Raw genomic sequence first — 26,776 nt, forward strand, 5'->3', positions numbered from 1 at the left:
GAAGGTAGTTTTAAGGGAAAATTTGAAGAGTGGACTTTAGGTAGCCCTAATAGTTTAAATCTGATTAACCGGCGCTGCCCTAGTGTGCAACGGTAGCAGCTCCGCGCTATCACATTAAAGGTGGGAAAAGTTTTGAAGTGATTTATTGTGGGCTCATTTTTTATATCACAAAAACCTGGCATTTTAAAAGGGGTGTGTACACTTTTTTTATCCACTGTATCTAAACCTTTCATTGTGGCTGATCTTTTAGAAAATATTTTAACCCTTGAGAGTGTTGCATTTACTTAGTGGCACTGTAGCATCATTGTCCTGAAAGTCTTTCCGACTGGTTAATACTATCATTGGTGGCAATGACTCTGCCATATTGTCTGGATGGAGGTGGCATAGCGGGTAAATCTGTGCCAGCCTTTTCCAGTTTTGTGCGTATGTGTGCATGTGTGTGTGTGAAAATCAAATTTCAGAGAGAGTGTGTGTCAGCTACTTGGAACAGGGATACAGAGCACTGATTCCTCCATTGTTAAGGTGGTCTTATTTGGGGCCTGAAAAGTAAGTCCAGTCCCAGGACAGGAATGTGCTCCCTGTGTGCTCTTAAGGGAAAGTGTGCTTGGTGCAGAGAGCTGCATCTGAAAATACTGTGTGTGTCTAATTTTGTTGTAAGTAAATGTTCTCTACAGGTGTCAGTGGTGAAGATTGAGGTTTTTTTAATTACTGGTTCAGGGGAGGGACATCACAACACCCATCATGTGGGGAGGAGTGGTATTGGATCCCAGACAGATCAGGCTACTCCTTTTGACCTGACCACTGTCAGAGTGCAAGGATAGAATCAAAATGGGGATGGGGGACTCTTAAAAAAAAAACAATGTGCATGTGGTCAGCAAAGTTGGCGACAGAATCTTTGATGACAGTGTAAAGGGTGGTACCTGAACTGATACAGGGCATTGGCAGTCCTTACAGTGATATGGATGCCCATGCCCCCACCCAAGGGGAGAGGTTAGGCCTTACATAGAAAATGGCTTACTTTGTTGGGATGCTAGCAAGAGCACCTAACTCCATGATGTTTGCTTGGGTAATGATCCATCTACACAACTCTTGCCATGAGGTATCTGAAGGAATTCCCACTCCCCTGGGAAACAAATGGGCTGGAGTCCAGTAGAGTAGAGGTTGGCTTGATGATTGACAGACAGAGGGGAAAAACACACCTGTTTAAAAAATAATTCCATGCAGCCAGAGTGACAAGGATATCAGTGACCCTTATTTCTAACCAGTGTAGCTGATTCCCAGACAGCATCCAACCAGACTGTTGTAATACAATATGCTACAGTGTCATGATCCCCAGGTTTAAATAAAAAGTAAAAATTAGGTAAACCAGACAGGTATTTAGATAAATAAATTTAGATAAAATCCCAAATGCAATTAAAATTGGTGGCTGTATCTCCAGTGATATCCCCAAATTGATACAGTGTACACAGGCTAGGCAGCCAAAGTGCTGCAGTATTGTCCTAACACAGTGAAACAGGGCAAGTAAGCTTCACACTTATGCACTAACGCTGCCATATTAATTCAGGCTGATAGCCCTTGGTTTAACATCTCATCTGAAACAGTTCATCATTTCCCTTGTTAAACTGCAGTACAAGTTCTGGCTTTTGAATGCATTCATTTAGTATGGAGCCCAAGTCCACGGCCATTTCTTATCTTCCCAGCATGAAAGGCAGTTGTATTACCTACTGAGTCACTAACATTGACCATTGATTTTAAAGTAAAATGGGTGATTAAACTCACTGTTCTCACTAACTGATGACTCCATCTTAACTCAATAGCTTAACAGTCTCTCTCGTATTCTCTCTGTAGTCATACTTATTCACATCCCCTTTAATCACCTTCAGGTGCTCTGACACATTCAGTACAGCTAATGTCTTTTACTCCTCTTTAAATCTGCATATCTGATTTGCAGTGTGTGCTATCTGAACATATCAGGAGCCATGGTCCCACCAGTACTTTGAGACCCTGCTCAGGTATGTATTGAGTAGACAACAATACCATCACTGTGCTGTCATATTGAGGCATCCTGTGTCACACCTCAATGCAAGTTGCAGTTGCTGGGTCCTAGATTTGGATTTGCAGTGATATTTTCACATTGCATTTGTGTGGCTGCACATTAGCACAAGACCTTTGCCACATCTTCACCAAAAGAACTGCTGCTGATTCCCCAGCTGCCATTACCTGTGATTTGTTCTTGTGCTTGCAGATGAATCATGGGAATCACTAGTTTCTGACAGCAGCAGTTCTATGGTTCTATGTGTGCAGTGCTCAAGGTGTGTCTTGTGCAAGTGTTGTAGGGAAAGAGTGGAGCATACCATGATGCAGTGGTTTGTAACTATTGAATATATGATGTGATGTATGGAAACACAATGCCAGAGTTGAGCAGATACAAGGAGCAGTCTTGTACGAGTAGTACATGCATGCAATGACAGTCATCTAATCCTTTCTTCAGTGGCACAGGCAAATTCAGAATTAGAATAGTAATATACAGGCATATGAGCAACATTACCCTTTGAGGAAAGTAATCTGTGACTGAGTCGTAGTTATACAGATGAATGGTGTGCATGTCTGCCTTTCAGGTTGTATGCATGTGGTTGATACTTGTGTGTGTGTGTTGTAATTTCTTGGAATGTATGGATTCAGTATACTTGGCTTCACTGAATCTCAACTTTCAGTGAATCCTACTTAATTCCCAGTAGACTTTGCTCTAGTAGTGATATCTAGACACCTGTCTCCAATGAAAGGAGAGCAGTATGCCGTACCCTCAGTCCTTCTCTACCAGCAGGCCTTCTGGTGATCATGCTAGCACAGCCGGGAACCAAGCCATCCCTCAGCAGCAGCAGGCTAGCTTATATTCAAAATTCTTTTGTTTTGACATCAGTAGCAGATCAGATGGTACTGTGACTTGACACAGGTTACTTAAAAGTACTTATCACCTTTCTTTTTGACTGTATATAGCTAGATGTAATCACCCAAAGATTTTAGATATTTTGCAAAATGTTGATTTTTTTCCTTGTTATACTACTTGCAGTGCTTTGAATAGAAAACCTGTTTAGAAGCTATATATAGCAACAGAAGGGATTAGCAGTAGGACCTCTACCTGAAAATGTCCTGGGTCCTAAATTAGGTCTTGACATCTGTTAACTTTTTGTGTGGAATTTTGCAAGTTTGTATGTTTTCTCTTTGTAATTGTCAGAACAAGTAGGTTGGGATGTAATACTTTGTATTATAACCAATGCATTTGTCCGTGTGAGAATAAGCTAACTCAACACTTATTTTCTCCCCCCTTCCAACAACTATTGTTTTAGGTTACAACCATGTCAAAATTAAACCACGTAATGTACACCAAGGAGTATGGCTTCATATGATCTATTTTCAGTATTTTTATTATGCCAGGAAAATAAGATTAATACGCAGCCATATATGAAGGCAGAATTAATAAAAGCAACCAAGACACACAGTGACAAAGGTGCTCAGTGGCATCGACAACTGTAACAGCTGTAGCAGTAACAGTAATACTAATGATAGCCATTGCTTACAACGTCAGGGATACATACAGCTGTTTTCCTTTTCATTTAAAAGGGTTATCCTTACATATCCAGTTTCATACCATCTACAAAAGGGGAAGAAATGGGCTAGTTCCTTGGCTGTATTAAGCTGTCCATATATGTTTTATTTACCCTTCCCTTGTAGCCCAGGTTATGGCTTGAAAGAGTCTTAGAAGAACCATTTCATTTATCCTGAAGTCCTTCCAAGATCACCATTGCAGTACTAGTAATTGATGAAATATCCTACCAAGGATAACCATACGTCTGGCCAGAATACCAAATCCTGGATGCTTTCCTTGCACCATACTTCCAACATATGACCTAAGCCCAAAGGCTGGAGGTACAAGTGCAAATTAACTCAGAACTTCTTTGCCACCAGTAGAACTTTGCATCGACTTTGGTCTCTGAGATGTAAAACTAGTACAACTACCTAGTTGTTGGGCAAATAAATTCCCCTTTTCTGTTTTCTTCTCTTAAATTTTGTACATGTCATCTAAGAGAGCTAAATGTGACTATGGGAGGCATATTCTGGTGGTGGATTACCACAAAAAGTGTTTGTTTTGTCTTGGTGTCGAACATAACTTTAAAGAGCTGTAGCATTTTTTGCAGGCAGGGTATAAACTATAGCAACTGTTTGCTACAGTTTAAAAGAAGAAATTATTATAATTATTATTACATTTTGTTAATAAAATGTGTTGGAGGGTTGTGAGCAAGGCACAGAAATGGGATCTGAATGGCTGGAGTAGAGGGAGGTGGGTGTGTGTTGTGCATCTGCCCACCTGGTTTGTGTGCCAGTAGAAGGAATGTCTGTTTTGTTTTGCTCTTCAGCAGAAGAACTGCAGTGGTGTGGCTCTAACTAGAATAAGCCGATCACTATAACCTAGCCATTGACTTTTTACAGTGAAGTGCTTTTTTTCTATTTTTGTTTGCTCTTCAATGGAAGAGCTGGGGGTGTGGCTCTGACTGTAATAAGCTGATTGTTACAAATGCTTTTTTTTGCTCTTCACTTGAAGAGCTGAGGAGGTAGGGCACTGGTTCATAGTGCCAGCACATGGTCCTGGTTGAGCCAGCAATGTTTCACCCCCTAAGCCTGCTGCTGTCACCCCTGTCCTGAATGTTCTTCTGGATATGTTTACTAATGCTTCTATAAACCTGCAGTCTCATTCTCCTGCTCCTAAGAACCCAGATAGATTCTTTAAGGTACCTCTGTATCAAACGTTTCTTTACAAAAGTTTTTGATCTGATTCTGCTGTAATTTCTCTTTCTGTGGTGAAACCCACTAAACTTTTGCCATCCTTCATTGTATTACCTATTGATAAAGGTAGGAGGGCCATGGACAGATATGGAAAAAAGGTTTAAACTTCTCCTACTTCAACCTTTATGGTGGTTAATTGTCAGACTCTTATGACAAAGTACATTCTATTTATTCAGTCTTTCCTGGGGAAGTTATTAATGCCATGCCAGAGTCATACAATGAATGTTCTGCTTTACATTTGCTTAATTCTGCCTCTCAGGTGGCCAGGCATTCTGTTAAGTACATTTATGATGCTATTGATGCATCTTCTTGAGTGGCTACATCAGGGTCTGTCATTCACAGATACTCTTGGGTTAAGATTCCTATCCCTACCTGAGGATGTCAAGGCCAAGTTGTTAGACTCTCCTCTGGATAAATAGCATCTTTTTGGATCTATAACTGTTGATCTGTTTTAAGAACTGCAAGAAAGGGGAAAGCTGACGCAAGACATGAAACAGGTTTTCCTTTCCCCTGTGCCTAAATTCTAGAGGAATTACCTTGTTAGGGTGGCCCTTTTGTTAAAAGAGAACAGGAGTAATCTCAAAAGGGCAAGATTACTAACATGTAGAGATTTCAAAACAAATCAGGACTGGACAAAAACAAGGATCCAAGCCTTCCTTTATGGTAAACCCTAGGCTTTATCATGATTTCCCTCATCCTCTCCTTCCCCTTAGTTAGGGTCCCCTTTCCAAACAACAGTCTCTCTCTCTCTCTTCTGGTCTGAAAGCAGATTCCTTCAGACAATTGAATTATTTCTACTGTACAGAAGGGTTACAGAATGTATGTGAAGTATCTTCCCCTTTCTCGGGGATTCTTCAACCTTCACAAAATCTGTTGCCTCATCTTCCTCCTCTTTCACAGATCTGTTCATCTGGGTCCCCTTTCTCAGTATGGCAGGGATTTTTACTCAAGAATGTTCCCGATTTCCAGAAAAGAGGGCTCTTGGAGACCAATTCTGGACCTTTCCTTTCTCAGCACTATTCTTCATGTACTTGGAAAACTGTTCTTTTAGTGACTTTTACCTCTGCCAAGAGAGTGTCAAAGTTTCAAGCTTTGATGGTGCTTCCACCCTTCCTGGTATTCCACAGGGATAGGGCTAGTCTTAGAACTAATCCCTTCTTCATGCCCAGAGTGGTTAATGAATTATCCCTGAGCCAATCCGTCAGTCTTCCATCCTTCCTTCTTCTCTTCTCCAAAAACAGAAGGGAAAGAATTCTTCATTGTTTGGATGTGCGCAGACAGCTCAGATTTTACTTGGACAAATTTAAGAACATTAGAAAATCAGTTTTTTGTATCCTTTCAAGAAAAGAAATTGTTTTTTTACAGTATCTAAACAAACTATTTCTTCCTAGATTTCCAAAGCCATTTTCTTTATGCTTTTCATGGGAAACGTCCTCCCACTGTTGTCAAGGATCATAGCAGCTTTGGGAGCCTTCTTCAAGGGGATGGATTCAAGAACTCTTCTTGAGGCAGTTACTTGGTCCTCAGTTCTCTCTTTTTTCCAAGTTTTTACAAGTTGAATGCATTTTCTAGAACCAGAGCAGGATTTGCTAGGTCATCCTTCAAGTCCTGTTGAACCCTAACTCTGCTGCTTTTTTCTCCTCCCTTCCTTCTGGCAAGCTTTAGTACTCTGCCATCAGTAATCTTGGAAGGACATAGTATAGTTGTGTAAGAACCTACCGTAACAGTAGATGTCCTACTGATCACTGTTGCTGTATTGTATCTCATCCTCCTTCCCCCTGTTTGGACTTATGCTGTCCTAGGTGGATCTTTCCTTTCCTTCTCTCTCAAAATACGTTTATGTAAATAGTTGCCTGTCTCCTTCTGATTCATTTGTTTGTTCTGAGGCAAGTCACACTTGTACATTCCTTGTGTACCTTCTGCCTTTGGGTTTAGGTCATAAATCAAATGTATGGCGGGTGGAAAATGCTGGCCAGACTTGCACTGCTATTTGCAAGCTGTCCCACTGGTTAGTGATACTGCAACATTGATCAGTAGGACATTTATTGTTATGGTTAAGTTCTTACGCAAGTTTATTTTATCAGATCAGTACATTGTATTAAATCAAATCAGAATTAAATCATGAATTATTGACTTAAATTCCCAAAGCTCCAGCACTGCTAATTCTGGTGTTGCCTGTTGCTGTTAAACTGACTTAGATTCACATGTGACTGAGTCATTATCAGTGTGATATTTTTTTGCTGTCACCACTTTATATTATTTTTATACCTACCTTGCACCACCTCTGTCATGCAAGCAGATATTATATGTTTATATGCATTCTGCTTAGCTTAGTGGGAGAAGAGTCTCTGTTAGGCCTTACAGCTTGTGCTCAGTTTCCTACTCACCATTTGCAAACTGTCCAAGTATAAGGTATATAGGTCACCTTCACATATGCTTGGCTAGGCTGCTATTTATCAGTCTGTGTGTGCGAGAACAAACTAAGTTTGGATGACACCACAATGCTGTGCTTTGAAATGCTGTTGCTTATTATTTTATATTATTCACTCTGTTTTAGGATTGGGTAATGAAGCATTCCAGTAAAGTGAATCAGCTAGTATAAGGTTTTATTAACATGCCACCTGAAGTCTCAGAATTACTTTGTCTGCATACCAGAGCAGTTTCATATAGGACCATCTGAAACCACAATAGGGTTTCCACCCTTTCAAATGGCCAAAGTGGGACATTTTTGGTACAGACATCAGATTTTACAGGCCGACACATACCCGCGGCCAGTACAAAGTATATAACTTAACTTTTTTGCCTAAGTAAAAGCTTATTCTTGTAGCATTTTAGTTGCTTATTCTGTTTCTTATAACATTTAGGTATTTCAGCTACAGAATAACTGCTTTATGCAACTATTACATAAAATATAGGAAATAATTTTGTCCTAAAATCTCAGGACATTTGCCATTTTTACAATTTTTTGTCAGGACACAACTGCCCAAAGAGGGACTGTCCCTCGCAAAGTGGGACAGGTGGTAACCCCACAAAACATGCACTTGGAGGCTGTGCAAGTTGTCTCGTTTGACCTTAGCAGTGATGAATTGCAAGATGCCTTTGGTATTTCATTAGCAAATAAACTGCTATTGAAGATATTAATTCTCATGCCAGATATCACAAAACACTATGATATATGTTAATGACTGTTGTATTTTTTTCAGTCCTTTTCTAAATATGTAGTCAGTGGAAAGGAAAGAAATGTGTGAATTTGCAATGATGAAATGTTTATTCTGAAATTTGCCAGTATTTAAAGAAGTCTGTACCAAATTGCTGTATACATTTGAATTGCATATTTTTGTAGCATGTTAAGACATAGTCTATACAGTGGATATAAAAAGTTTACACATCCCTGTTAAAATGCCAGGTTTTTGTGATATACAAAAATAAGACCACAATAAATCATTTCAAATCTTTTTCCATCTTTAATGTGACCTATAACCTGTACAATTCAATTGAAAAACAAACAAATCTGTTAGGGGGAAAAATGTAAAATATAGAAAACGTAAAATAAGCTGGTTGCATAAGTGTGCACGCCCTTAACTAATACTTTGTTGAAGCACCTTTTCATTTAATTACAGTATTCGGTCTTCTTGGGTACACACCTGCCATCAGAGACTCTGATTAACCCCAAACAAAGTTCAGCTGTCCTAGTAGGATTTTCCTGACATTTACTCAGTTGCCTACTACAGCAAAAGCCATGGTTTGCAGAGAGCTTACAAAGCATCAAAGGGATCTCATTGTTGAAAGGTACCAGTCAGGAGAAGGGTAAAAAAAATTTCCACAGCATTGGATATACCATGGAACACAGTGAAGACAGTCATCAAAAAGTGGAGAAAATATGGGACAACAGTGACATTCCAAAGAACTGGACATCCCTCCAAAACTGATGAAAAGACGAGACGAAAACTGGTCAGGGAGGCTGCCGAGAGACCTACAGCAACACTGAAGGAGTTTTAGGAATTTCTGGCAAGTACTGGTTGTGTACTACATGTCACAACAACCTCCTGTATTCTCCATATGTCTGGGCTATAGGGTAGGGTTGCAAGACAGAAGCCTTTTCTTACACAGAAAAACATCCAGGCCTGGCTTAAATTTGCAAAACAGTACATCAAGTCTCCCAAAAGCATGTGGGAAAATGTGTTATGGTCTGATTAGACCAAGGTTGAACCTTTTGGCCACAATTCCAAAAGGTACGTTTGGCGCAAAAACAACACATTGCATCACCAAAAGAACACCATCCCCATGGTGAAGCATGGTGGTGGCAGTATCATGCTTTGGGATTGCTTTTCTTCAGCTGGAACTGGGCCTTTAGTCAAGGTGGAGGGAATTATGAGCAGTTCCAAATACCAGACACTTTCACCCCAAAACCTTCAGGCATCTGCTAGAAAGCTGAAAATGAAGAGGAATTTCACCTTTCAACATGACAATGTCCCCGAGCATACATCTAGATCAACAAAAGAATGGCTTCACCAGAAGAAAATTAAAGTTTTGGAATGGCCCAGCCAGAACGCAGACCTAAATCCATTAGATTTGGAGCATTTTATAAGGAAGAGTGGGCAAATATTGTCAAATCAAGATGTGCCATGCTGATAGACTCCTACCCAAGAAGACTGAATGCTGTAATTAAATCAAAAGGTGCTTCAACAAAGTATTAGTTTAAGGATGTGCACAGTTATGCAACCAGCTTATTGTACTTCTTTTATTTTTCATATTTTTCCCTAACAGGTTTGTTTGTTTTTCATAGGTGAGTACTAGGCTAATGGCCCTGGAGCCAACACAAGCCTAGCCCAAGAACATACCCAGTCATCCTGTTACCGGATGTTAGTTCCTTGTACCCCTATCAAACCAGGCTGTTGAAATGATCCCAGGGGTGAATTTCCTGTTACCCATCCACTCATCAAGATTTTTTTTGAAGAGGGCCAGTGAGGTACTCTGCTTGACATGAATGGGGAGTTTATTCCAGAGTATGGGTAGTCCCTGCGTTAGGAGCCTGTCCCTCCAGCAGGTTCTGTTTATTGTGGTGATGAGGTTGAGGTCCTTGGACCGTGTGGTGCGGAGGGATTGAGTCTTTTTCAGATGAAGCATGTCTAGCAACATTGAATTGTACAGGTTGTAGGTCATATTAAAGGTGGGAAAAGTTTTGAAATGATTTAATGTGGTCTAATTATTTATATCACAAAAACCTGGCATTTTAACAGGGGTGTGTAAACTTTTTCTGTCCATTGTATTTCTGGTGTAAATATTTTACTTTATCTTGAGGGCAGTGTAAAGATGATTTGGGGGTGATGAAGCAAGAACAGCATACTTCGTAGAATAGATTTAATGGCAGATGAGTAGGGAGACTTGGATATGAGAAAGTGTTAATTGTCTGGAAGAGTGTATAGATTAATGGTTGCCATTTATTGTTTTGCACCTCCGTAGTTTAAAGCCAAAAGAGTCATTACATTTCAAACATAAGTTGCTGCTGCATATGTAGCATTTTGGCAAAACACTTTCCAGTCTTTTTTCCTTCGAGCTAAAGCTGACTTTAGATATGTGGTATTCCTGATCGCTCCTTTTCTTATGGGGGACACTGCGTAGTTGGGTAACATCATAGATGTCTCTTCATCAGGTGGGTCAGAAGACTTCCTGGTTGTCGGGTTGTGAACACTAAGATATTCAGGCCATCATACAGCAGCTGTCTGGCTTTTACCTTAAGCTCTGCCCATCCCCGATGTGTGTCAGACTTGCAACACAACGTCAGAGTGCAGTAACAGTGCAAGGACTGCCTCTCACTTGGTGATGCACTGCCACCCTTGCTGTACAATAAGCACTTCTTATCTTGGCACCAGTATCACCACAAGTGCTCGTGATATAGATGCACACCCCTGGGACATACCCACATTCCCCCCTATTAAGGGCTGAGCAGTCATTGTCTCATAATTCCTTTTCGTCTCGCCTTCTGTTGGTCCCTTCAGGGCCTTTGCCACTAACTGAACCTGTATTGTCTGGGACAGTTAGGGATTTATGCCTCTGCACTATGAATCATACTTCCTAGTGTGCTTCTGATTATACACTAGTGTCTAATCTGTCTCTGTTATCATTCTTTCCTTCTTCAAACAGAATGGTAATTTGATAGCCTTTTCTATTTTTGATTTACTGGCAATATTGTCTAATTCCTTCAGACTTCCTTTCCACCCTTTCTCAGGACAAGCTATTCTTTTTTTTCTTGAACTTTCGAAATGTTGACACTTTTTCCAGGTTAGTCTGACCAAATTTAAATATGGAGACATAATCTTTTAGCTTTGCCAGAGGTATATTTCCTTTTAATGTATCAATATTCCTTTTGCAGTACTCCACTGAAAGAGACCAAACTACCAGTTAACCCTAGGTCCAAGAACCTTCTCCTCCTGAATGTTGACCTTCGGCGCCTCCTGCCAGAGTTGTAAAAACGTGTGAGATTCTGAGTAGTTCTGCCTGAACTGTATCACTTTCACATCATCGTTGCCTTAATGTGATGGTGTACTGAGTTTTTCTATTTTTGGAACAAGTTTACAAAAAAAATCTGATTTCTGACCATTTGTATTTGCTTTATATTTTGTATAAACTTAATTTTAATTGCAGTCTGTTTGCCCAGTTTTCATATAGAGTTGTACATAATTCTGATATTATTTGACTCCTTTGATACATTAAAATAGCAAAGCAACCAAAGAGCCATATTTTTTATTTAATTTTAGGCTGCATTATTGTCAGTAATGTGCTGATTTGCCTTATCTAATAAAATGTTCATTCTTAGGCAGAAGCTGAGACAGTAACACACAAGATGGATGATGTGAAGCGAGACTACGAGCTGAAACTGCAAAATTACGCACAGCTTCTTGACATTAGGACTGCACGAATCAGAAAACTTGAAGGTATAAGACTTTTGTAGCAGGTCTACTACATTGCAGTAGTTAACTGTTAAGAAAATATTAAATAAATGAATGCTGCCATTTCCCTTACTAATTCATAAATATGATGTTTCTTTTTTAAAGTCCTGGATAAGCTGTATTTCACTCTTTTGTTATACTTATGTTTTGGTTAGTGTACTGCAAGAGTCATGTGCCATGCCAGTATGACAAATTCTAAAGTAAGTCAGGTTTAGAACAGTTTGCTGAACAGTTTACTGTATTGACAAAGTCATTTTCAGTATTTTAGTTGTTTACAAAGTAGACTAGGCTGTTACTGTAGTTATAACAAGTTGTTGAAGCTAACTCACTGCCATCAAATGAGTGTTGTGACTTTCATTTGAAAATGTGATACGAGTGTTTATAGAGAAAATTCATTTTATGTGAATGATGATGATGATGACGATTGTGATGTCAAAGAATTAGAGAGCTATATGCAAGTCATCAACAGGCTCTCCAGTACGTAACCTTTCTATCCTATCTTAAAAAGTTTAAACTGGGGACAAGACAACCTCAATAATCCCAATGTTACTTGCAATGAAACCACTTAAAATACTACCACTGTACTCTCTGCTAACCTTTCTACTTGTCCCATATCATCTTACTGCCTATGAATGTAATACATACCCAGGTTTCCACTACACAAAAGGCCAAACCTCCACTTTTATAGCTCCACATCAGCTTGAATACTTAATACATCTCCTCCCATCTAACTCCTTACTTACTAGGTATCAGCATCCCATTAGAACAAGATATGCCAACCCTAAAACCAAAAGATACCAAAGTCTATTAATTAAAATCTGGAAGCTCACAATCAGATTACAGTGCAGCTTGACAATCGATGGAGATATCCACCCAAATCCTGGCCCATCCTCATCCACTAACTCTAGGTCCTTTACTAACTGTCCCACTACTACACAAAACTTAGACAAACCCCCCAAACTCACTCTTGATCAGTCAACTAAATATCAGACGTGTAAGATTCAACACCTACATGCCGTCATAGATGCCCTTTCTCCAGACATACTATGTCTTACTGAAACCTAGCTAAAACCTTCTACTTCAGATAAAGAAGTTCTACCACCAGGCTATAACATCCTAAGGCTTGATTGAACCAATAGAAATGGAGATGGGGTACTGTTCTATACAAATCCATGCTTGAAGTGTCCAATAATGCCCTGCAAACATCCCTGTTTGGCAATGCTGAAATTCTTATCACTAAGATCCACATTAATAAGAACAAATGTATACATTTTGTCTGTGTGTATATTCCCCCAGGCAGTAACATAAATACCATTGAAGATATCGTACATTGGTTATCCAGCAATTGCCCCAAAGAAACCATTGTACTTGTGGACTTCAACATAGACTGGAGCATGTGTTCCTTAGAACCCCCCATTCACCATATAAACCTTTATGGATTTTCACAGGTCATATCCTCCCCCACTAGGGTCAGTAAACCCAACAGTAAAGCGAATATTCTGGAGTGGATTCTTGTTAACACCGTTCCCCTCAAATACAAGAGTGGGACCCTGCCTGATGATGTAAGTGAGCACCTCCTCACCTATTTAATCAGGCAAAAAGCTGATATCCGCAACCAGTCCATTTTTAAAACAATAAAGAACAATAAGAATTTCAACTGCACAAAGTTCCAAAATTAACTCAAATCTTGAAATTGGTCAGTTTTGAAACAATTACCACTTGAAGAAGCAGTAAATTACTTTAATACCAAATTTTTATCCATCCTTGACACCCATGCACCAGCACGGACTATTAGAACCAAAACAAAAGTTGTTCCTTGGCTCTCAAAAGAAACCAGACTTAAAATGCTACTTAGAAATAGGGCTTGGGCCACTTCGAGGACCACAAAAAACCCCATAGATCAGCTTAGATACAGACAGCTAAGAAATGAAACAATAAAATCCACCACATTAGACAAGAAAAAACTATTACTGTCATCTACAAGAAAAACACCAAAACAAGCCACAAACGTTATGGATAGGTATAAACAAACACCTTAGTCCAGGACAGTCCTCCACTCCTACTCCCTTGGATTCTAACCAAAAACCCCCAGCAGAAATTGGCAGTACCTTTAACAGCTTCTTTACAATAACCATCCAGAACCAATTATCCCCTGGTTGCCCATATTCTCCTGCCATTACACCCTGCTCCCAACTCCCCTTTAACTTCAAGCCAGTTTGCACATCTTTCGTCTGGAAATTACTTAAAAAACTAAAGCCTACCACCCTGTTGGCTGATCTCCTCCCTACAGAATATCTACAAAAAGCTGCAGATGCCATAGCATACCCCATTACTATCCTGATCAATAGAACTATAACTGAAGCGTTCATTCCCTCCATCGGGAAGATATCCCATGTCATCCCACTCCATAAAGGGGGCAGCTCACTGAACTTTCAAACATTAGACACATAGCTATTCTATCACCGTTGGCTAAAATTATGGAAAAATGCATCCACAATCAACTCCTGAACTATTTTATCCATAATAATCTTCTAGCCAATACCCAACATGGCTTTAGACCATTTCATAGTACAACCTCAGCCCTCCTCTCCTTCTCTAGCGTCATTAACCAACACCAAAACAATAATAAACTTTCCTCTGCTATCTTTCTCAATCTTTCAAAAGCCTTTGATATGGTAAATCACCAAATATTCGTAAACACTTTGAAATCCATCTCCCTAGAGGACCAAGCCATCCAATGGTTTCAATCATATCTCAGTGGTAGACAACAGGCTGTCCTATGGCAGAGCAAACTATCCACCCTTTTACCCATCACCCTTGGAGTACCCCAAGGCTCCATACTAGGACCACTGTTATTTTCCATTTTCATCAATGATTTGTAGAAGGTCATCCCAAATGCAACATGCATTCAATATGCGGATGACTCCACTTTAGTATGCTCCGACACTTCACCTACAGAGTTGCAGATTCTATCCCAAAATACTTTTCACAAAGTTGAAAATTGGCTCCTTAACCATCGTCTCATGTTAAATCCTAATAAAACCAAACTGCTGCTTTTCTCCCCCACTATCAGTTCTGCCCCTATAACCTTTACATTAAACTCCAACAAAGGCACCATTATTTCCCCAGATTCCTCAACCAAACTGTTAGGAGTTATAATAGATAATAACCTTAAGTTTGATATGCATATCAGTAAAACTACTAAAACAGTTAATAAAAAACTTGGCTCACTATATAGGCTCATAGGTTCATAGGTTCATACTAGGCTATCTGCCCTAGGGCATTTATAAGCCTAGCCAGAATGTGTTTGGCTTTCGCCACCCATTTTAAATTTATTTTGCTATGCCCTTTTTCGAGATTAGTATAATGTGCCTCTGTCTAACAGTGACACAGAAGTGATACCCGGGGTAAACCTACGAATTTTCTGGTTAAAGGTTTATAGTGCCTGAATATTTGAACTGTATCTTACTGAAATTGGTTCACCTTGTTTGCTCTAGCATAGACTAGATCCAGGCCTACTGAATCTAGCTTTGTTTATATACTTGTTGTTTGTTTGCTTGTTATTTCCCTGGAAGCTAATTCACCGCAACTTCTCAGCGCTTCTGTGGATCACTAGTGATATCTGCATTGCTTACTGTACTTATTTCCTTGTTTCACTTGAAAGAAAGTTACTGTTTGTCGTTTTTGCATTTAGTTACTTGTATCACATTGCACTCAAGTTACCTGGCACTTGCTCACTAAAGCAATTATATAAGTCAGCACTAAAAATTAAAAGCACTACACCCTCACTCCCCACTGGCCCTTGTTTTCAATTAAGGATTTCCCAATATTATTCTAGCATGTCCAAAGGTCAGTTGTCAATCTCCTCTCCGGTCCAGCTGGTGAATCTGGGAATCTTGAGGCAATGTTATAACTGCCTCATGTACACAGACAACCCTCTCCTCCTCCCACATAACACAAATACTTGCGAGAGATGCAGCTATTTAGCCAAACTGGAGGCTGAGCTCTCTCAACTCAGGACTGGCAAGACCAGAGGAGGAGAAGGCAACTACACACACCACAAAACCAGCCTCACATAATGCTACCACTCCACTGAATCAAACACATAAACACACAAAGACATACTCGAGGCTCTGAGTAAAATTTACCTAAACAGCAGAGGCCTCCAAAGCAGACACCCAAACAACTGCTACCTCAAGACACCCCACAAGCAACACATAAACCACAAAAGCAGTGTGCAAAGCAGTCACAGCCCTTAAGGCCAAATACAACACCAAACATACTTGTCATAGGTGACTCCATAGTCAGACACACTGACGTCCCACTCACCAGGCTGAACAAGGAGAGGGTCACAGTAAGCTGCCTATCGGGCGCTAGAATCCGCCACATAACACAAGCACTGGTCACTCCACAGCAAGTACAAATATGACACAGTCATTGTCCATGCTGGTGTGAGCGACCTGAGAACTGCATGAAAAGAGACATAGAGGAGCTCTCTGATTATGTAGCCCAGGCAGGTATGACCCTAACCCTGAGCAGTATCCTTCCTTCACCAAGAATGATGCCACAATATAGAGACAAGATGATCAGCTTTAACAATTGGCTTAATGTCTGGTGTCATTCAAAGGGGATCCAGTGTCTGTCTGCCTGGGATGACATGCTCGGCTTGCACCTGTCACCCTGGGATTCCGGATATTGGCTAAGGCTCTTGCCACCCCATAGTACCTTTTTAGGCAAGGCTCAAATTCTAAACCTACCACCCTAGAAAACAAAATGGGAAGAAATTGAGGGTAATGCTGCTCAATGCCAGAAGTCTAAATCTCAAAATGCACGCACTCGAGGCCCTTCTCAGTATGGAGAACATCGATGTCTGTGCCGTAACTGAAACCTGGTTCAAGGCTCCTGAGAGCACCCCGGCACTATTAGGTTTTACCTCATATCATGCTCCGGCCCCAAAACCCGGACCACTCCACAAAAGGAGGGGTGTATCCATATTCATAAAGGATACTCACACCTCCAGGTTGGTGGCAACGCATGAAGCCGGAAACCATCCAGGTGCAACTAACAATAGGCAAAACTGCTCTACAAATTGTAGCATGCTACAGGCCACCCTCTCAAACTCAGGAACCCCACACAGCCTTCCTGAAGACACTGGAGGGTATAAATGTATCTCCAAACACCATCATATTGGGTGACTTCAACTACCCGAATATAGACTGGGAACATTAATCAAGCCCTAACTTTCTAGCCCAACGGTTCCTGGAGTTCATAAATTCAAATGCCATGGAACAGCTAGTCACTGTTCCCACGAGAGGAGAAAATATACTAGATCTCATTGTCACAAACATGGGGACAAAATGCTCCACACCGAAGTATATCCCTCATTGGTGAGATCTGATCATAAACTAATCTCACTGGAAATCCACATCCCGCCCCCACCCCAAACAAAAAGACCATAGTGAAGAACTTCTAAAGCAAACTTCACACTACTCAAGACTGATGTGGTATCCTTCAAGGCCCCTGAGTCAGAGGAAACCACAACCCAAGCTGGAAGCCCTTACAAATGCCTTCTATGAACACCTCCAGGACTGCATGGATCAGGCAATCCCAAATAAAACCAAGACTCTTTCCACAAAGGGCAACGTCCAGTCTGGTGGACCCCAGCCATTAACAAACTTTACAATAAGAGGAGAAAGCTATTACATGATAGAACAAAATCCATAAAGGGAAGTCACCCCTGATCATTATTAGTAAAAAACGAGCACTCATAAAATCAACTAAGGCCAATTTTGAGAGAAAAATTGCCATGGATTCAAAGGACAATCATAAGGCCTTTTTCAGCTATGTTAGGAACCTGGGTGGAAACTCACAGATATGCTCAGAATTAGTCCAAAATGATACAAAATCACTGAACACACAGACATCGCCAGCATACTGCCAGACAGTTTCAGTGCAACCTCTCCCCTAAAGGAGAGATAACTATCCCAGCCAGTGTAGGGACATCTCAAATGCGCAGAAAGCTGCTCTCTCTAAAGCTAAAACACAGCATCAATGGGACCGGATGGTGTCCCCGGCTGTGTGCTACGAGCTAAATGAGGAATTAAACCCGCATAAGGCAGCTGTTTAATCTCAGCCTTACCACAGGATACGTGCCCAAGGAGTGGCGTGACGGCAACTGTGGTCCCACTCCACAAAGGTGGCGCTCACGGACCCTGGTAATTACCGCCCCATAAGCTTAACAAGTCTAGTCTGCAAAGCTATGGAGAGGATCATAATGGAGCTCATAAACAAAGATATAGGGGACTTGCAGACATTGGACCCGACCCAGTTTGGCTTTGTCAAGGGAAGATCATGCCTTTTGAACTTGGTCGACTTCTTGAAATAGTCACCAAGGCCATTGATGAGGAAAGGCAGTCCATACAGCCTACCTTGACCTTGCAAAGGCTTTCGACACAATACCCACTCGGTATTGTAGAAAAACTTACCAGCTTAAATGTAAACCCATATGTCACAAGATGGGTTGCAAACTGGCTTAAGGACAGAACCCACAGGGTTAGAGTTGCTGGCGCTGTGTCAGACTCCAAGCCGGTCACAAGTGGTGTCCCACAGGGCTCGGTCCTTGGCCCCTATTGTTTGGCATCTACTTCTCAAGTACAGGCCAACATGGGAGGACTTTGGCTGACAAAGTTTGCAGATGACTGCAAACTGGGCCATAGTGGAAAGTGCATCGGACACTGATATCCTTCAGAAGGGACTCACGGAAACAGATAGCTGGTGCCAGAGCCATGGCCTGAAGTTAAACGCCAAAATGTATAGTCATACCCTTCGGGAAAACAAGGTAACCCCAAGCTACCATATAGGTGGCAATCCACTAAGCACAGAAGAGGTTATCAGGGACCTGGGGACCCAGGTTGACAGTGGCCTTTTTGACACTCACATTGCTAAAGTGGTTAGAAAGACCTTCTACATTGCCCACCTGATCATGAAGGGATTCACATCCAGATCTAGTGAGGTCATTGTTCTGTACTCTTCACTTATCAGACCAATGATCGAGTACAATGCCCCATTCGGGATGTATCTCACCCGACATCTGCAGCAATTGGAGAGACCCCAAAAGTTCCTCACCAAAAGGATAAAGGGACTCCAAAATCTGTCATATGCTGCCAGATTGAAGAAACTCCAGCTCTATTCAGTCGCATACCGCCTGCTCAGAGGTGACATGTGCCTGACATACAAGGCCATGTCCAACCCGAATTAATGGACATGCTCCACCTCAAACAATCCAAATCCACCAAAACCACTAGAGCAAGCGACTTAAACCTTAGCACGGATATAAATAGGACGTGCTGGAGGGATAGATTTATCACTCAGAGACTCCCTATGCTGTGGAATAAAATCCGGTCCATGTGAGGCAGAGCACTACTCTGACTCTGTTCAAGAGAAATCTAGACCTGTGGATGGGAGATCGTAGGTTTACCCCGGGAATCATCTCTGGGTCACTGCTGGACAGAGGCACAACAAACTAATGGGCACAGTATTTTTTCATATAAGGGGTGGCGTAAGCCACAATAATTTGGGCTAGGCTTATAAATGCCTTAGGGCAGGTAGCCTAGTATAAACCTATGAACCTATGAACCTATCTTCCATCCACTCATCAAGATTCCTCTTGAAGAGAGTCAATGAGGGACTCTGCCTAACCTGGACTGGGATTTTATTCCAGAGTGAAGGGAGCCTCTGGGTTATGAATCTGTCCCTCCAGCATGTCCTATTTATTTCAGTGCTGAGGTTCAAGTCTCTCGAGCGCGTAGCTCGATGGGATTTGGATTTTCTGAGGTGCAGCATGTCCATTAATTCCGGGTTGGACATGGCTTTATACGTCAGGCACAGATAGCCTCTGAGCAGGCGGTATGCCACTGAGTAGAGCTGGAGTTTCTTTAACCGGCAGCATATGGCATCTGTTTCAGCCCTTGATCCTCTTGGTGAGGTACTTTTGGGGTCTTTCCAGTTGCTGCAGGTGTCTGGTAAGGTACATCCCAAAAGGGCATTGTACTCAATTATGGGCCTGATGAGGGATGAGTAAAGAGGCACGATGACCTCCCTGATCTAGATGTGAATCCCTTCATGATTAGGTGGGCTATATAAAATGTTTTTCTAACCACTTTGGCCACGTGGTTGTCAAATGAGAGATTGCTATCAACTTGGGTCCCCAGGTCCCTAATTACTTCTTCTGTACTTAATGGATTACCACCTATGTGGTAATTTGTGGGCACTTTGTTTTTGCCAAAGGATGACTATACACTTTTGGCATTTAGCTTGAGGCCATGGCTCTGGCACCAGTTGTCTGTTTCTATGAGGCCCTTTGGAGGATGCTTGTGTCGGCTGGAGAGTCGATTATGGCGCCCAGTTTGCAGTCATCTGCGAACTTGGTCAGCCACAGTCCTTCCGTGTTGGCCTGTACCTCCGAAATATATACCGAACAAGAGAGGTCCCAGGACTGAGCCTTGTGGGACACCACTTGTAACTGGTTTGGAGTCTGACATGGCTCCAGCAATTCTAACCATGTGGGTTCTGTCCTTGAGCCAGTTTGCAATCCATCTAGTGACAGAGGGTTTATATTTAAGCTGGTGAGCTTATCTATAATGCCCGAGTGGGGTATTGTATCGAAGGCTTTGCGAGGTCCAGGTAGGCTGTGTGGACCACCTTCCCTCGTCAATGGCCTTGGTGACTGTTTCAAAGAAATCAACCAGGTTTAAGAGGCAAGATCTGCCCTTAACAAAGCCGAACTGGGTAGGATCCAGTGTCTGTAGGTCCCCAATATCTTTATTTATGAGGTCCATGATGATCCTTTCCATAGCTTTGCAGACCAAGCTAGTCAGGCTTATGGGGCGATAGTTTCCAGGATCCGTGAGGCACCACCTTTATGGAGAGGGACCACTGTTGCACGCCACTCTTTGGGCACATATCCTGTAGTAAGGCTGAGATTGAACAGTAGTTTTATGTTTGGGTTTAGCTCTTCTTGGAGTTCATGTAGGACGCAGCCCGGGACACCATCTCGTCCCATTGATGCTGTGTTTTTTGCTTTGGAGAGGGCGGCTCTTACCTGAGCATCTGAGATGTCAGGGGGGCAGCACTCTGCTGGGATAGATATTTGTCCTTTTGGTGGGGAGAAGTTTGCGCTGAACCTGTCAGCTAGGATGTTGGCAATGTCTGTGGGTTCGGTGTATTTTTTGTCATTTTGGACTAATTCTGAGCATATCTGGGAATTACCACCCAGGTTCCTAACATAACTAAAGAAAGCCTTGTGATTATCCTTAGTGTCCTGTGCAATTTTTCTCTCGAAGCTGGCCTTAGACAATTTTATGTGTGCCCGTAGTTTTTGCTAATACTGATCAGTGATGCCTTCCTTTTGGGATTTTGCTCTATCATTTAGTAGCTTCCTCCTTCTGTTGTATAGTTTGTTTATGGCTGGGGTCCACCAGACAGGACGTCTGCCTTTGGAGGATTGGGTCTTGGTTTTATTTGAGATCATGATCCATGCATTCCTGAAGGTGTTCATAGAATGTGTTTGTAAAGGATTCTGCGGTCTGGGCAGATTTTCCACAGGCCCAGGGGCTTTGAAGGATTCCACCTCAGTTTTGAGGAGTGTGAAATTTGCTTTAGAGAAGTTTTTCACTGTGGTTTTCTGGGCAGGGGTGGGGTCGGGATGTGAATATCCAGTGAGATTAGTTTATGGTCTGATCTTACCAGTGAGGGATACACTTCTGGTCTGGAGCATAGAGTCCCCATGTTGGTGATGATCAGGTCCAGTATGTTTTCCCTCTTGTGGGAGTGGTAACAAGTTGTTCCATAGCATTTGAGTTTATAAATTCTAGGAACCTTTGGGCTAGGGTGTTGGAGCTAGAGTAATGCTCCCAGTCTATGTTTGGGTAGTTGAAGTCCCAATATAATGGTGTTTGGAGAGACCTTCATATTTTCCAGTGTTCTCAGGAAGGCCGAGTGGGGTTCCTGGGTTTGGGAGGGTGGTCTGTAGCAGGCTATAAACTGGAAGGCAGTTTTACCCACTGTTAGTTGCACATGGATAGTCTCTGATGCTTGTGCTTTGCCACCAACCTGGAGGTGTGGGTATCTTTGATGAATATCGATACTCCCCTCCTTTTGTGGTTCGGTCCAAGTTTTGGGGCAAAAGAATGGTATGAGGTATAACCTGGTAGTGCTGGGGTGCTCTCGGGAGCCCTGAACCAGGTTTCTGGTACTGCACAGATATCAATGTTCTCCATGCTAAGGAGAGTTTTGAATGCGTGCATCTTGAGGTTTAGACTTCTGGCGTTGAGTAGCATTACTCTTAGTTTCTTATCCCTTGTGATACCTATGGAGGTGGGTTTGTCTTTTGAGCCTTGCCTAAAAAAGGCACTATGGTGGTAGCAAGAGCCTTTGCCAATATCCGAAAGCCCAGGGGTGACAGGTACAAGCCGTCCCTAGCGAAGCATCGTGGCTTGTCGAGCATATCATCCCAAGCTGACAGGCATTGGATCCCCTTTGAATGACACCAGTACTTAAGCCAATTGTTGAAATTGATCATCTTGTCTTCATATTGTGGCATCATTCTTGGTGAGGGTAAGATGCTACTCAAGGTCAGGGTCATACCGGCCTGGGCTACATGCTCAGAGAGCTCCTTTATGTCTCTTTTCATGTAGTCCAGGGAGGTACGTCTCAGGTCATTCACACCAGCATGGACAATGACTGAGTCATATTTGTTCTTGCCTTGGAGTGACCTGAGTGCTTGTGTTATGCCCTTTCTAACCCCATTAGCCAGAACTGTAATTGCTCATACACGTCTACTCCCCACCATCCTCTGTGCTTCCACTCTATTTACAAACCTCAGCAAAACTGACCTTAATAAACTTCCTAGCACCTACAATCACATTGCTAGATTTGCTACTGATGCAGCCTACAAAACTCATCACTGTCATAACCTAAATCTACTAGGAAGGCTTGAACTGCCTAACCTACTTCAGGTTAACCAACTAATAGTTGCACACAAGATCCTGTACCAGCCAGATAATACACCTGTACTTAAAACCTCATCACCCCCTACAGTAACCTTAGTGCACTTCGTTCATCTGAAAGACAACTAGTTCAAACTCTCAAATCCAACAACACAGCCGGTAAATCTCTATTTGCTAACTCTGTTGGCAAAACTTGGAATTCTCTTCCTGCTGATCTTACATCTGAACTCTCTCTACCTCAATGCAAGAAAGGTCTGATTCAGTACTTTAAAAAACGATGGCTATGTCCTTGCCCTAAGCCAGACTAACTCTAACCATCACTTGTGTGCACATGGAGGACTTCTGCCTACACTTTGTTTCTTAACTTATAAATCCTATGATCTCCTTCTACTACCAGGTTAGCCTACTAGGCATTCATTACCCTATCATTCTTAAAACCACTGTCTAGAATTTTCCATCTGAGTAAAAATGTAATAATTTTCTTGTGTATCTGTTTTTGTGTTTGTTTACATCTGTGTAAAAATCCTTTTATTTGTGTTTTATTTTGTGTTTTAAACTAAAAAAATTTAACCGTTTGTTGAATTTTTTTTGGAGCTTTTCTCTCCGGGCCTCTGCTGAAAATGGACATGTATGCAGTCGGACTATCCTGGTAAACAAATGTAAAATAAATAAATAAATAAATAAATAGAGAAGGATGTTGAGTCTCAAAGGCATTCACTCCAGGACAACATAGACTAGAAAACTATGTGTCAGCTGGTAACTGCTTCAATCTGTGAAGCATTTTGGTTCATAGCCAGTTACTAAAAATGAATATGAGAATGGTTGTGTCTTCCCTCTTCCTAAAAATAGGGGCATCTATGATACCAACAATTCTAATGGTGGTGTGCAGCAGAATGTTGACAGTTTGGAAGACACCCCAGCTATGTCTAATGAACTTGAAGTGGACAATGCCCCTGTAAGGGAACTCCCCAGAAGATCCGAAAGGATCCGCAACCAGAGACAACAGGATGCCAACAGAGACTGGAACAATATGAATGGGCGTTACCAGTATGGACAGAGAAATGGTTATTCAGGGAGGGGGCAGAACACAGAGACGTTTCTAGTATCTGAAAATAGTGATGTTGAACATGAAATGTGTACTGTTGTGACTAATGAACATAATGATTTTATGATTTACAATTGCAGTAGTGAAATTGTTACTGGTGAATGGGCCTCTATTTGAAAAAGGCATGAATTTTATACCATTAAGAAATGTTAATTTTGATAAATATCTCCTAGATTTAAAAATATATACTAGGATATTAAATTTAAATTGCTTTTTTCAGAAGAATGGTACTTATAAACCAGTTAAGGGTTATACAAGAACCAGTATATTCAACTCCCCACCCCATCCCACTATTCATTTATTTCAAAATATGTGCATGAATGAATTCAGGATGATGATAAATCCAAAATTACTACATTTAACTTAACAGACTGTGAAACAAGACATTTCCAGAGTATTTGTTGCAATAAATCCATTAGAATTATGAAACCAGATAAGGGTGGAGGTTCATAGGTTGGTACTAGGCTGTCATCCCTAGGGCCTATACAAGCCTAGCCATAACAATTCCCTGGCTATTTCTTCCCACACTATTTACTTCCCTGGACCCCTGTCCAGCATGGCGACTGACGTGATCCCCGGGGTGAATCTCCTTTCTCCCATCCAGTCGTCAAGGTTCCTTTTGAAGAGGGCCAAAGAGGCACTCTGCTTGACATGTATGGGCAATCTATTCCAGAGTCTGGGGAGTCTCTGGGTCAGGAATTTATCCCTCCAGCATGTTTTGTTTATTGTGATGACAAGGTTTAGATCCCTGGAGCGTGTGGCTCTGAGGGATTGGGATTTCTTTAAGTGTAGCATGTCCAACAGCTCTGGGTTTGACATGGCCTTGTATGTTAAGCAGTAATCGCCTCTGAGTAGACAATATGCAACAGAGTATAGCTGGAGTTTTTTAAGGTGGTCAGCGTAGGGCATCTGCTTTAGGCCTGTGATTCATTTAGTGAGGTATTTCTGCGGCCTTTCCAGTTGTTGCATATGTCTTGAGAGGTACATACCAAACGAGGCGTTGTATTTTATAATGGGTCTAATGAGGCATGAGTACAGTGGGACAATGATTTTTTTTCTGGATGAAAAGCCCTTAGTGATGAAGTGTGCCACATAGAAGGATTTCCTGACTGTTGTGGCAATGTGGTTATCGAAGGTGAGACCACTGTCCACCTGTGTCCCTAAGTCTCTTATCACACTTTCGGTGTTTAGTGTACTGCCACCTATATGGTAATTCATGGGTACATGTTTTTTCCCAAAGGGGATAACTATACATTTCTTGGCATTGAGCTTGAGGCCATGGCTCTGGCACCAAGCATCTGTTTCTGTAAGGCCCTTTTGTAGAGTATCCACATAATTTGGGGATTCAATAATGGCTCCCAGTTTGCAGTCATCTGCGAACTTTGTTAGCCAGAGTCCCTTAGTGTTGGCCTGTACTTCAGAGAAGTAGATGCCAAACAAGAGCAGTCCCAGGACTGAACCCTGAGGTACTCCACTTGTCACTTGTCTGGAGCTGGATTTGGAGTCGGCTACTTTTACAGTGTGGGTTCTATCAGTAAGCCAGTTAGCAACCCATTGGGTGACGTAGGGATTAATGCCCAGCTTAGTAAGTTTATCTATGATTCCAGAGTGGGGGATGGTGTCAAAGGCCTTGGCAAGGTCTAGATAGGCTGTGTGGACCACCTTACCCTTGTCCATGGCTCTGGAGATTGATTCAAAGAAGTCAATCAGGTTCAGGAGACAAGATTGGCCCTTCACGAACCCAAACTGGGTGGGGTCCAGTGTTTGAAGGTTGTCAATGTCTTTGTTTATAAGTTCCATGATAATACGCTCCATGGCCTTGCAGATAAGGCTCATCAGACTGATGGGACGGTAGTTTCTGGGATCCAAGGGGAATCCCCCCTTGTGGAGTGGGATATCTGTAGCTCTGCGCCACTCAGTGGGCATGAAACTGGAGGTGAGGCTATGATTAAACATGACACTTAGGTGAGGTGCCATTTCATATTGTAGTTCATGTAGTACACAGCCCGGGATGTCATCTGGTCCCATGGATGCTGTATTCTTAGCTTTGGAGAGTGCATTTTTTTACCTGTGTGGCCGTTATTACCCATCTCAATACCGGAAGATTGCCAAAGGCCATTTAGGGGGTGAGAGGGGGGTGAAGTTGGCACTGAATCGATCTGCCAGGTTATTGGCAATATCCTTGGGATCAGTATATTTAATGCCATTCTGTTTTAGCTCAGAGCAGATCTGAGCATTGCCATTTAGTTTCTTTACATAGTTATAGAATGTCTTGTGGTTGTCTTTGGAATCTTTGGCAATCTTATTTTCGTAACTAGCTTTGGAGGATTTTGAGGGATCTCAGTTTCTTACTGAGGCTGGTAAGGGAGTTTTTTGCATCCTGGGATTTTCCTTTTTTCTGCAACAGTTTCTTCCTTTTGTTGTAAAGTTTGTTTATGGCAGGGGACCACCAGATTGGCTTCCTTTTTTGGATGAGAGCATCTTGGTTCTATTTGGGATGGCACGATTCATGCATGCGTGAATGTGCTCGTACAGTGCCTTAGTGGAGAATTCAGCAGTTGAACTTTCAGTTCCCGTCTGCATGGGTGTCATGAGATTTGTCACTTCTGACTTGAGTAGCATGAAGTTGGCTTTGGAGAAGTTTTTATGGAGGTTTCCTTACTGGGGGGTGGGGTGGGATGTGGATGTTAAGGGTGATTAGCTTATGGTCAGACCTGACTAACGAGGGGGTGACCATTGGTGTGGAGCATCGATTTCCCATGTTGGTAATGACCAGGTCTAGGATATTGGAGCCCCTGGTGGGACTATGGATTAGTTGATCCAGGGCATTGGAATTTATGAATTCCAAGAACCACTGGGCAAAGGTGTTGGTA

At 41.9% G+C, this 26,776-nt stretch overlaps 1 protein-coding gene across 1 annotated transcript in view; it reads left to right on the top strand.

Annotated features, from left to right (window-relative positions):
* The window catches only part of RPGRIP1L (RPGRIP1 like), a 1,932,928-nt gene that overhangs the window by 971,096 nt on the left and 935,056 nt on the right, over positions 1 to 26,776 (top strand). Inside the window, 1 exon segment of the mRNA XM_044082016.1 lies at positions 11,660 to 11,777. Within this exon segment, the coding sequence (XP_043937951.1) occupies positions 11,660 to 11,777 (118 nt within the window).

This window comes from Protopterus annectens, chromosome 8.part1 (genome assembly GCF_019279795.1).
Source record: "Protopterus annectens isolate FY-2018-M chromosome 8.part1, PAN1.0, whole genome shotgun sequence".
Classification (NCBI taxonomy): Eukaryota; Metazoa; Chordata; order Ceratodontiformes; family Protopteridae; genus Protopterus; species Protopterus annectens.